The sequence below is a fragment of the Salvelinus namaycush genome, chromosome 26, assembly GCF_016432855.1.
Source record: "Salvelinus namaycush isolate Seneca chromosome 26, SaNama_1.0, whole genome shotgun sequence".
Taxonomy (NCBI): domain Eukaryota; kingdom Metazoa; phylum Chordata; class Actinopteri; order Salmoniformes; family Salmonidae; genus Salvelinus; species Salvelinus namaycush.
Genome location: NC_052332.1, coordinates 17595094 through 17607277, shown reverse-complemented (window position 1 = coordinate 17607277; position 12184 = coordinate 17595094). Strand labels below are relative to the sequence as shown.

Below are 12184 nucleotides of genomic sequence, written 5' to 3'. Positions count from 1 at the left end.
GTATTTTGAGTAAGTGTATGTAGCACCTCTGTAGTCACGGTTCGTTGTTCATTTATTGTTTTTGTTAAGTTTCACTATTAAATAATTATGTGGAACTCAACATTCGCTGCGCCTTGGTCCGATCATTATTCCAGCGAACGTGACAGAATATCCCATCAAACCAGGACCAAGCAGCGTGCCCAAAGAGGGAAGGATTTCTGGACTTGGGAAGACGTGATGGGGAGATGCGAAACCATTCCTTGGCGACAGACGGAAGGAGATAATGGAGGACAGCAACGACGACAGGGTTCGCGGCTACAGAAAGCCCAAGGACAACCCCAAGTTTTTTGGGGGGGGCACATGGAGCTGGCGGCTGAGCAGAGGTAAGAGCCAGAGACTGTCAGGGAGGCAATGACGAAGTTGGGAGAGAGTGAGATGAGAGAGATGTTGTGCAAGTGTGTTCTGCTCAACATCCGACCAGAGGATCCGGTTAGCAGTCTGGTGCAACCTGTGCCAGTTCCACGCTTCTGGCCTCAAGTGCACCTCTCCTGTCCGGTACGTCATGTGTCTCCTCCTCGCACTCTTCCTAAAGTGCGTGTTCCCAGTCTGGTACGTCCTGTGCCTGCTCCTCGCACTCTTTCTGAAGTGCGTGTCTCTAGTCCGGTACGTCCTGTGCCTGCTCCTCGCACTCTCCCTCAAGTGCGCCTTCCCAGTCCGGTACGTCCTGTGCCTGCTCATCGCACTCTCCCTGAAGTGCGCCTTCCCAGTCAGGTACGTCCTGTGCCTGCTCCCCGCACTCGCCCTGAAGTGCGTGTCACCAGTCTGGTGCCAGCTCCACGCACTAGGCCTCCAGTGCGCCTTCCCAGTCCGGTGCGTCCTGTGCCTGCTCCTCGCACTCGCCCTGAGGTGCGTGTCACCAGTCCGGTGCCACCTGTGCCGGCCCCACACATCAGGCCTCCAGTGTGCCTCCCCAGTCCAGAGCTTCAGGCGACGGTCCCCAGTCCAGAGCTTCCGGCGGCGGTCCCCAGTCCAGAGCTTCCGGCGGCGGTCCCCAGTCCAGAGCTTCCGGCGGCGGTCCCCAGTCCAGAGCTTCCGGCGACGGTCCCCAGTCCAGAGCTTCCGGCGACGGTCCCCAGTCCAGAGCTTCCGGCGACGGTCCCCAGTCCAGAGCTTCCGGCGACGGTCCCCAGTCCAGAGCTTCCGGCGACGGTCCCCAGTCCAGAGCTTCCGGCGACGGTCCCCAGTCCAGAGCTTCCGGCGACGTTTCACAGTCCAGAGCTTCCGGCGACGTTTCACAGTCCGGACCTCCAACGGCGGTCCACAGTCCGGAACCTCCTGAGACGGTCCGGAACGTCCTGAAACGGTCCACGGTCCGGAACCTCCGGAGACGGTCCGGAACCTCCTGAGACGGTCCATGGTCCGGAACCTCCTGAGACGGTCAACGGTCTGGAACCTCCAGCTCCATGGCCGGAGCCTTCCCCTGCGCCGATGCCCAGTCTAAGCACGGCGTCCAGTCCAGCTCCAAGGCCAGAGTCTTCTTCTGCATTGTTGCCCAGTCCAGGCACAGCGTCCAGTCCCGCTCCATGGCGGGAGCCTTCCCCTGCGCCGATGCCCAGTCCAGGCACGGCGTCCGGTCCAGCTCCATGGCCGGAGCCTTCTCCTGCACCGGTGCTCATTCCAGGTACGGCGTCCAGTCCTGCTCCATGGCAGGAGCCTTCCTCTGCACCGATGTCCAGGCCAGGGCCGGTGTCCAGTCCCGCTCCATGGCAAGACCCTTCCTCTGCGCCGATGCCCAGTCCGAGCACGGTGTCCAGTCCAGCTCCATGGCAGGAGCCCTCCTCTGCGCCGATGCCCAGTCCAGACACGGCATCCAGTCCCGCTCCATGGCAGGAGTCTTCCTCTGCACCAATGTCCAGGTCAGCGCCGGTGTCCAGTCCCGCTCCATGGCAGGAGCCTTCCTCGGCATCTAGGTACAGTCCAGGCACAGTGTTCAGCCTGGGTCCATGGCTGGATCCGCAGGATGAGCGGGTTCTTCGGCCCGCACCAGAGCCGCCACCAAAGATGGTGGATCCGCGAGCTGAGCGGGGTCTTCGACCCGCACCAGAGCCGCCCCCGATGCTGGCGGATCCGCGGGATGAGCGGGTTCTTCGTCCCGCACCAGAGCCGACACTAGACACCCCCCCTAACCCTCCCTTTTGGTTTCAGGTTTTGCGGCCGGAGTCCGCACCTTTTGGGGGGGGGGGGGTACTGTCACATCCTGACCATAGAGAGTCCTTTTTTTCTATGGTGGAGTAGGTCAGGGCGTGACTGGGGGGTTAGTCTAGTTTATATTTTCTATGTGGGGTTCTAGGTTGTTTTTTTATGTTGGTGATTTTGTATGATTCCCAATTAGAGGCAGCTGGCTATTGTTGTCTCTAATTGGGGATCATATTTAAGTAGCATTTTTTCCACCTGCGTTTTATGGGATATTGCATTTTGAGTAAGTGTATGTAGCACCTCTGTAGTCATGGTTCGTTGTTCGTTTATTGTTTTTGTTAAGTTTCACTATTAAATAATTATGTGGAACTCAACATTCGCTGTGCCTTGGCCCGATCATTATTCCAGCGAACGTGACATTTCTAGGCCTTTACAGGGAGTCTGTATAAATGCTTGATGTACACACTATGTTGTGTTGTGATGCAAGATACTCAATATCTTTACAATCTCTTTCTCCACTCCCTCTTATGGCTTTCATTTAAAAAATCTGAACCTTTCTCCCCCCCTCTTCTCTTCTTCCATCCCCACTTTGGCTTTAGGATGGACACTTGTCCCTGTGAAGATGCATAGTGCTGCAACTGGAAGCTGGTTGGCATTTAATAACCTAGCAAGTCAATATGACCTTAATGGTTGGCCATTCATTCAGTTATGTGCCGGATCATCAGTTCCATAATTTTTTTATGCCCTTATTAATATGATTTCAGGCCGGCGTTGATCTGATTGGTCGTTATTGGCACACCAACCAAGAGTAATGGGCCGAGCCCAGCTAGAATGAAGCTGGTGCACTTTAAAACAGGGTCACAGTAGGGTGTCTTATATATTTATGTATAGGAAAGGAAATGCAGCCACACTAATACATTGCCCTCCAAATGACTCAAAGAGATGCTCCAGGTCCTTACTTGCGTTAAGACACCTTAAGAGCATGTAGCCCACAGAGATCCTACAAATTACTCATTTTTAATTCTATGATGTAGCCTATGTTCTGGGAAAAAAACCTTGCCCTCTTCAACTCTGCCCTCCATCCAACATCTAACAAGAAGTGTTCGGCGAAAGAGAGATGTTGTTCTTCCCAGTCTTTTGTGGCACGACTGTTCCTTCCCAAGTCCATAAACAAGCGAACCCAGCTGAATCCTCTCATTTTGTGTCGTCTCTCATTGTTAAGTAGCACCCTGTAATGGACTAAATCAGGATTTGCTGCATAAAGTGAAGATAATAAAGAACAGGCCTACTGTGCTCAGCGCCGTGTTATTATCAATTTACCCAGATCAATTGTCTCCTCCATCTGTCTGTGGTTTGCATCCTGCAACCCTAACTGCCTTTTCCACTTTACGAATACACTGGTTTAATAAAACTCTGATTCACCTTGGAATTAAATGGTTCTGTTTCACCAAGTGCCAATATGTCAGTCTATGAATAAATTAGACCGGAAGACAGTCCCAAAAAATCGTATTTATTCACACCGACAAATATACGCATTTTTCCCCCTGTTTTTGTGAAACGATCCAAGGTCGATGAATATGCATTGCGATAACTCATAGAAGTGTGTAAACATGCTGTGTGAAGTGCTGTATTTATCATTTAGCTCATGAGCACGCATTCTTCACATACAGTATATGTGTGAATGGGATTAGTCTTTTGGTAGGCGATTTGCATTTTTTTCATAGAGCGCCGCAGCCCACTGCTGTTGCCTGGCTGCCAGACTGTCATTAAGGTTACATTGATGTTTCCGTCCTCTTGGATCTCCTTGCTCTGCCTAGGGGTAAGTGTCTGGGCCTGTGGTTTGACAGCAGCCCTGCGGTGAGGTGAGCCCCCTGATCCCAGTCTGGCATCACAGACTAATCTGGGTCATTCCACAAAATGAGTTCCCTTTCATATTTTAAGTAGAAATTGTACACCAATATAGAATTTCAAAAGCCTGTTATATTAAATGAAGTGGCTTTTAATATAGACCACATGGAAAATTATGTTATATGAATAAAGACTTGCTAATGTGCCAAAATTCAGCATTTTGGCATGTCACTCTGTGCACTTGCTCTGACTTCTAGGAAGATTTTAACCCACATAAGTTTTCACCATTATTGTAAAGCCCTAGTTGTTCTGTTGTTTTGACAAAGTCATTTCTGGAGACTATTATTTATTTTAATGTGATCAGTGATTCATTTTAAGGTAAAAAAAATATTAAATAATAACTGTCCCTGATTTTAAGGTTGACCCTGTTACGTGGACTGAACTGGGGATTAATATGGAGAAACTATTCCTTTTTAAATATTTTTTTTCAAAAGAAACATTGAACATCTAATAGTCAAATCATAGTGTAAAAGCAGGTGATCTGATTTGACTCTTTTTGGCCATTTTCTGGTGTTTTGTGGTAGAAAACTAAGTGGTTCGAGCATAACACGTCAAGAATAACACATGAAAAGCCATCTGACATTTACTCCTGAGGTACTGACCTGATGCACCCTCTATAACCAATGTGGTTATTATTTGACCCTGCTGGTCATCTATGAACGTTTGAACATTTTGAAGAACGATCTGGCATTAATGTTCATGTACTCGTATAATCTCCACCCGGCACAGCCAAAAGAGGACTGGCCACCCCTCAGAGCCTGGTTCCTCTCTAGGTTTCTTCCTAGGGAGTTTTTCCTAGCCACCGTGCTTCTACATCTGCATTGCTTACTCTTTGGGGTTTTATGCTGTTTCTGTATAAGCACTTTGTCACAACTGCTGATGTAAAAATTACTTTATAAATACATTTCATTGATTTATTGATATAGCAATTGTATTATTTAAAACATGTTTTTTATTAAGTTGAAGATTTGGTCTTGATGACATAATGTTAAAATTAGGTGAAATAAAAAAAACGATTAATCGAGTTACACTACCCAAAGGGACTAATTCCGTCGAACGACCCATCTACATGATGACTGGCGAATCAAAGAGAGAGGAGACGGAGTAGCTTATTAGCAGTCATTAGTGAGATGGCTACTGTGATCAGTTGGTGCTGCGGGGCACCCACTAAACCCCCTGTGCCCTGTGTGGGGTGGGTATCATTACCCACCCTGCTCTGCCAGCTAAACCCTGTATGGGCACCCCTCCTCACCATTCAGCACGGCAAATGAGATCTAATTTAGCATGAGCTGAGTTATAGAAACTCACAGGCCACTGCATAAATTGGATCACTGACACACACACCCCAGCTAGCACATTTGGTTCCTTGTAAGTTGTGGGAAAGTACGTTTTTGGTTTCCCATTGGTTCTGGGAATGAAGCCATACGTTTCCTGAAAGGTAAAACATATATTTTTTTTAACATTCTGAGAACGGAAGTGAACATTTTACCTGATCTGGGAACGTACATTTTTAGGTTGCAGGGAGGTTCTGAGAAAAAGCTACTATGTTTCCCTAAAAAAATTCTGGGAGGTTGTACTAATGGTCAAAATGAATGTTTCGAAAACGCTTCTAATAACACTGCTATCTTATTAGAAATCCATTTCCTTAGGCATTAATCATGCAAATACATTTCTTTTTTATTGTGACATGGCATCAGTGAGATTCAAACCTACAGTATAATCCCCGGTTTCCCATCCATGGAATTAGTCCACTGCGCCACCAGGATGGAGCTAGCATGCCATTTTTTTTACGGATACAAAGCTGTTCATTTACTCTATTCAAACAGACCCCAAAACAAAGAAAACAAGCACTCATTAAGATCAGGTGTGGCTAATTAGTGGGCGCAGCAAACACACTTAACAAAACAGAGAATAAAAAGAGTTTTGTTGATGCTGAGAACGGAATGTATATGTTTTTAAATAACATTCTTAGAACGTTCACTGAACGTAGCAAAAGTTTTCTTGTTGTCACGTCCTGACCATAGTTCTTATGTGTTTTGCTTGTTTAGTGTTGGTCAGGACGTGAGCTGGGTGGGAATTCTATGTTGTGTGTCTAGTTTGTCTGTTTCTATGTTCAGCCTAATATGGTTCTCAATCAGAGGCAGCTGTCTATCGTTGTCCCTGATTGAGAATCATATATAGGTGGCTTGTTTTGTGTTGGGGGTTTGTGGGTGATTGTTTCCTGTCTCTGTGTAGTGTTTAGTGTCAGCACTATTTTGTTTGTAGAGCTTCACGGTCGTCTGTTTGTTGTTTTTGTTCGTTTGTCGTCTTCATAATAAAAAGAAGATGTATTTCTCTCACGCTGCGCCTTGGTCCACTCTGCCTCATTACGACGATCGTTACAGAATCACCCACCAAACTAGGACCAAGCAGCGTGGCAACGGGCAGCAGCGACAGCAGCAGCAGCAGCGGGACCAGGAGAAATGGACTTGGGAGGATATTTTGGAGGGAAAAGGACACTGGGCTCACATTGGAGAATATCGCCGCTCTCGGGAAGAGATGGAGGCAGCTAAAGCCCAGGAGCGGTGGTATGAGGAGGCAGCACGGAAGCGTGGCTGGAAGCCCGTTGTAACGGCATTCCTCCTCCTCTTCATACGAAGAGGAGGAGTAGTGATTTGACCAAAGTGCAGCGGGTTGTGAATACATAATGATTTATTAAATCAAACGATGAAACACGAAAACAAACACTTGGAAGGAGTTTACAAAATAACAAAACGGAGTAGACAGACCTGGACATGGAACTTACATAAAATACACGCAGAACTCACGAACAGGAACAGACTACATAAACCGAGACAGTCCCGTGTGGCGCGACAAACACTGACACGGACGACAATCACCCATAAACAAACAGTGAGAACAACCTACCTTAATATGACTCTCAATCAGAGGAAACGTCAAACACCTGCCTCTAATTGAGAGCCATACCAGGCAACCCAAAACCAACATAGAAACAGAAAACATAGACTGCCCACCCAAAACTCACGCCCTGACCAATAAACACATACCAAACAACAGAAAACAGGTCAGGAACGTGACAGAACCCCCCCCTCAAGGTGCGAACTCCGGGCGCACCCCTACAACTCAAGGGGAGGGTCTGGGTGGGCATCTGTCCGCGGTGGCGGCTCCGGCGGTGGACGAGGACACCACTCCACCACTGTCTTTGTCCCCCTCCTTAGCGTCCTTTGAGTGGCGACCCTCGCCCCCGACCATGGTCCAGGAACCTTCACTAAGGCCCCTCCTACATAGAGGAGACAGCTCAGGACAGAGAGGTAGCTCAGGACAGAGAGGTAGCTCAGGACAGAGAGGTAGCTCAGGACAGAGAGGTAGCTTAGGACAGAGGGACAACTCTGTACTAATGGCAGCTCCGGACTGAGTGGCAGCTCCGGACTGGGTGGCAGCTCCGGACTGGGTGGCAGCTCCGGACTGAGTGGCAGCTCCGGACTGAGTGGCAGCTCCGGACTGAGTGGCAGCTCCGGACTGAGTGGCAGCTCATGACTGTAGGGCAGCTCATGACTGTAGGGCAGCTCATGACGGTAGGGCAGCTCATGACTGTAGGGCAGCTCATGACTGAAGGGCAGCTCATGACTGAAGGGCAGCTCATGACTGTAGGGCAGCTCATGACTGGAGGGCAGCTCATGACTGGAGGGCAGCTCATGACTGGAGGGCAGCTCATGACTGGAGGGCAGCTCATGACTGGAGGGCAGCTCATGACTGGAGGGCAGCTCATGACTGTCTGGCGGCTCTGGCAGCTCCTGACTGTCTGGCGGTTCTGGCAGCTCCTGACTGGCTGGCGGATCTGGCAGCTCCTGACTGGCTGGCGGATCTGGCAGCTCCTGACTGGCTGGCGGCTCTGGCAGCTCCTGACTGACGGACGGCTCTAGCGGCTCCTGACTGACGGACGGCTCTAATGGCTCGGGACAGACGGGCGGCTCTAATGGCTCGTGGCAGACGGATGGCTCAGAAGGCGCTGGGCAGACGGATGGCTCAGAAGGCGCTGGGCAGACGGATGGCTCAGAAGGCGCTGGGCAGACGGATGGCTCAGAAGGCGCTGGGCAGACAGATGGCTCAGACGGCGCTGGGCAGACAGATGGCTCAGATGGCACTGGGCAGACGGATGGCTCAGACGGAGCTGGGCAGACAGGCAGTGCAGAAGGCGTTGGGCAGACGGCCGACTCTGACCCGCTGAGGCGCACAGTAGGCCTGGTGCGTGGTGCCGAAACTGGAGGCACTGAGCTTGAGACACGCACCACAGGAAGAGTGCGTGGAGGAGGAACAGGACTCTGGAGACGCACTGGAAGCCTGGTGCGTGGTGTAGGCACTGGTGGTACTGAGCTGGGGCGGGAAGGTGGCGCCGGATATACCGGACCGTGTAGGCGTACTGGCTCCCTTGAACACTGAACCTGCCCAACCTTACCTGGTTGTATGCTCCCCGTCGCCTGACCAGTGCGGGGAGGTGGAATAACCCGCACCGGGCTATGTAGGCGAACCGGGGACACCATGCGTAAGGCTGGTGCCATGTAAGCCGGCCCGAGGAGACGTACTGGTGGCCAGATATGTAGGGCCGGCTTCATGACATTTGGCTCAATGCCCAATCTAGCCCTACCAGTGCGGGGAGGTGGAATAACCCGCACCGGGCTATGAACACGTACAGGAGACACCGTGCGCTCTACTGCGTAACACGGTGTCTGCCCGTACTCTCGCTCTCCACGGTAAGCCCGGGAAGTTGGCGCAGGTCTCCTACCTGACTTCGCCACACTACCCTTTAGCCCCCCCCCCCCAAGACATTTTTGGGTTGTACTTGCGGGCTTCCAGCCTTGCTTCCGTGCTGCCTCCTCATATCGTCGCCTCTCCGCTTTAGATGCCTCCAGCTCCGCCTTGGGACGGCGACACTCCTCTGGCTCTGCCCAGGGTCCTTCTCCGTCCAGAATCTCTTCCCATGTCCAATCCTCCTTGACCCACTGCTGCTGTCGTTGCTGTCCGTTAACCCGCTGCTTGATCTGGGTTTGGTGGGTGATTCTGTAACGGCATTCCTCCTCCTCTTCATACGAAGAGGAGGAGTAGTGATTTGACCAAAGTGCAGCGGGTTGTGAATACATAATGATTTATTAAATCAAACGATGAAACACGAAAACAAACACTTGGAAGGAGTTTACAAAATAACAAAACGGAGTAGACAGACCTGGACATGGAACTTACATAAAATACACGCAGAACTCACGAACAGGAACAGACTACATAAACCGAGACAGTCCCGTGTGGCGCGACAAACACTGACACGGACGACAATCACCCACAAACAAACAGTGAGAACAACCTACCTTAATATGACTCTCAATCAGAGGAAACGTCAAACACCTGCCTCTAATTGAGAGCCATACCAGGCAACCCAAAACCAACATAGAAACAGAAAACATAGACTGCCCACCCAAAACTCACGCCCTGACCAATAAACACATACCAAACAACAGAAAACAGGTCAGGAACGTGACACCCGTGAAGAAACCCCCAAAATGTCTTGGGGGGGGGCTAAAGGGTAGTGTGGCGAAGGCAGGTAGGAAACCTGCGCCCACTTCCCATGCTTACCGTGGAGAGCGGGAGTACGGGCAGACACCGTGTTATGCGGAAGAGCGCACGGTGTCTCCTGTACGTGTGCATAGCCCGGTGCGGGTTATTCCACCTCGCCGCACTGGCCGGGCTAGATTGAGCATTGAGCCAAGTGCCATGAAGCCGGCTCAACATATCTGGCCTCCAGTACGTCTCCTCGGGCCGGTGTACATGGCACCAGCCTTACAAATGGTGTCCCCGGTTCGCCAACACAGCCCAGTGCGGGTTATTCCACCTCCCCGCACTGGACGGGCTACGGGGAGCATTCAACCAGGTAAGGTTGGGCAGGCTCGGTGCTCAAGGGAGTCAGTACGCCTGCACGGTCCGGTATATCCGGCGCCACCTTCCCGCCCCAGCCCAGTACCAACAGTGCCTACACCACGCACCAGGCTTCCAGTGCATCTCCAGAGCCCTGTTCCTCCTCCACGCACTCTCCCTGTGGTGCGTGTCTCCAGCCCAGTACCTCCAGTTCCGGCACCACGCACCAAGCCTCCTGTGTGTCTCCAGAGCCCTGTACGCACTGTTCCTTCTCCCCGCACTCGCCCTGAGGTGCGTGCCCTCAGCCCGGTACCACCAGTGCCGGTACCACACACCAGGCCTATAGTGCGCCTCGAGAGTCCAGTGTGCCCTGTTCCTGCTCCCCGCACTAGCCTTGAGGTGCGTGTCTCCAGTCCGGTACCATCAGTTCCGGCACCACGCACCAGGCCTACTGTGCGCCTCAGCAGGTCAGAGTCGGCCGTCTGCCCAACACCGCCTGCACTGCTCGTCTGCCCAGCACCATCTGCACTGCCTGCCTGCCCAGCGCCGCCTGCACTGCCTGCCTGCCCAGCGCCATCTGCGCCATCCGTCTGCCCAGCGCCATCTGCGCCATCCGTCTGCCCAGCGCCATCTGAGCCGCCCGTCTGCCCAGCGCCATCTGAGCCACCCGTCTGCCCAGCGCCATCTGAGCCGCCCGTCTGTCCCGAGCCGTTAGAGCCGCCCGTCTGTCCCGAGCCGTTAGAGCCGCCCGTCTGTCCCGAGCCGTTAGAGCCGCCCGTCTTTCCCGAGCCGTTAGAGCCGCCCGTCTGTCCCGAGCCGTTAGAGCCGCCCGTCTGTCAGGAGCCGCCAGAGCCGCCAGCCAGTCAGGAGCCGCCAGAGCCGCCAGCCAGTCAGGAGCCGCCAGAGCCGCCAGCCAGTCAGGAGCCGCCAGAGCCGCCAGCCAGTCAGGAGCCGCCAGAGCCGCCAGCCAGTCAGGAGCCGCCAGAGCCGCCAGCCAGTCAGGAGCCGCCAGAGCCGCCAGCCAGTCAGGAGACGCCAGAGCCGCCAGCCAGTCAGGAGCTGCCAGAGCCGCCAGCCAGTCATGAGCTGCCCTCCAGTCATGAGCTGCCCTCCAGTCATGAGCTGCCTTCCAGTCATGAGCTGCCTTCCAGTCATGAGCTGCCTTCCAGTCATGAGCTGCATCTAGTCCGGAGCAACCATTCAGTCCAGAGCTGCCTCTCTGTCCGGAGCTGTCCTTCAGTCCGGAGTTGCCCCTCTGTCCTGAGCTACCTCTCTGTCCTGAGCTACCTCTCTGTCCTGAGCTACCTCTCTGTCCTGAGCTACCCCTCTGTCCTGAGCTACCTCTCTGTCCTGAGTTGTCTATATTTAGGAGGGGCCTTGGTGAAGGTTCCTGGACCATGGTCGGGGGCGAGGGTCGCCACTCAAAGGACGCTAAGGAGGGGGACAAAGACAGTGGTGGAGTGGTGTCCTCGTCCACCGCCGGAGCCGCCACCGCGGACAGATGCCCACCCAGACCCTCCCCTTGAGTTTTAGGGGTGCGTTCGGAGTCCGCACCTCAGGGGGGGGGGGGGGGTACTGTCACGTCCTGACCATAGTTCTTATGTGTTTTGCTTGTTTAGTGTTGGTCAGGACGTGAGCTGGGTGGGAATTCTATGTTGTGTGTCTAGTTTGTCTGTTTCTATGTTCAGCCTAATATGGTTCTCAATCAGAGACAGCTGTCAATCGTTGTCCCTGATTGAGAATCATATATAGGTGGCTTGTTTTGTGTTGGGGGTTTGTGGGTGATTGTTTCCTGTCTCTGTGTTTGTGTTCTGCACCAGATAGGACTGTTTTCGGTTTTCACATTTATTGTTTTTGTTATTTGTTAAGTGTTAAGTGTTCACTGTTTATTAGTGTTATTAAACATGTTGAGCACTGGCTACGCTGCGTGTTGGTCCGATCCCTGCTACACTCTCTCTTCTAGTGAAGAGAGGGAAGGCTGCCGTTACAAGTTCCTTAAATGTGCTGAGAATATTCCAAAGCCAAGCAACTATCCTGCACCATTACCAGAAAGTTGTGGGAAGGTTGTATGCAAAATAACCAGCTCTAAGAAACACATGGTTCTCAGAACGTTATGTGCTAGCCGGGACACACCTAAAGTTCTGTGATGCCATAGCATTTGGGCTATTTTATTCATGGGAGTGTTGTTGGAGTTTGA

The 12184-nt window shown here is 52.3% G+C and overlaps 1 protein-coding gene across 1 annotated transcript in view; it reads left to right on the top strand.

The window, feature by feature from the left end:
* The first annotated feature begins 262 nt into the window (after window positions 1–262).
* The window catches only part of LOC120021897 (matrix metalloproteinase-17-like), a 69048-nt gene continuing 57126 nt past the window's right edge, over window positions 263–12184 (top strand). The window contains exons 1-3 of the mRNA XM_038965737.1: window positions 263–362; window positions 585–642; window positions 1661–1745. Coding sequence (XP_038821665.1) covers window positions 263–362; window positions 585–642; window positions 1661–1745 — 243 coding nt within the window. The remainder of the gene's footprint in view (window positions 363–584; window positions 643–1660; window positions 1746–12184) is intronic.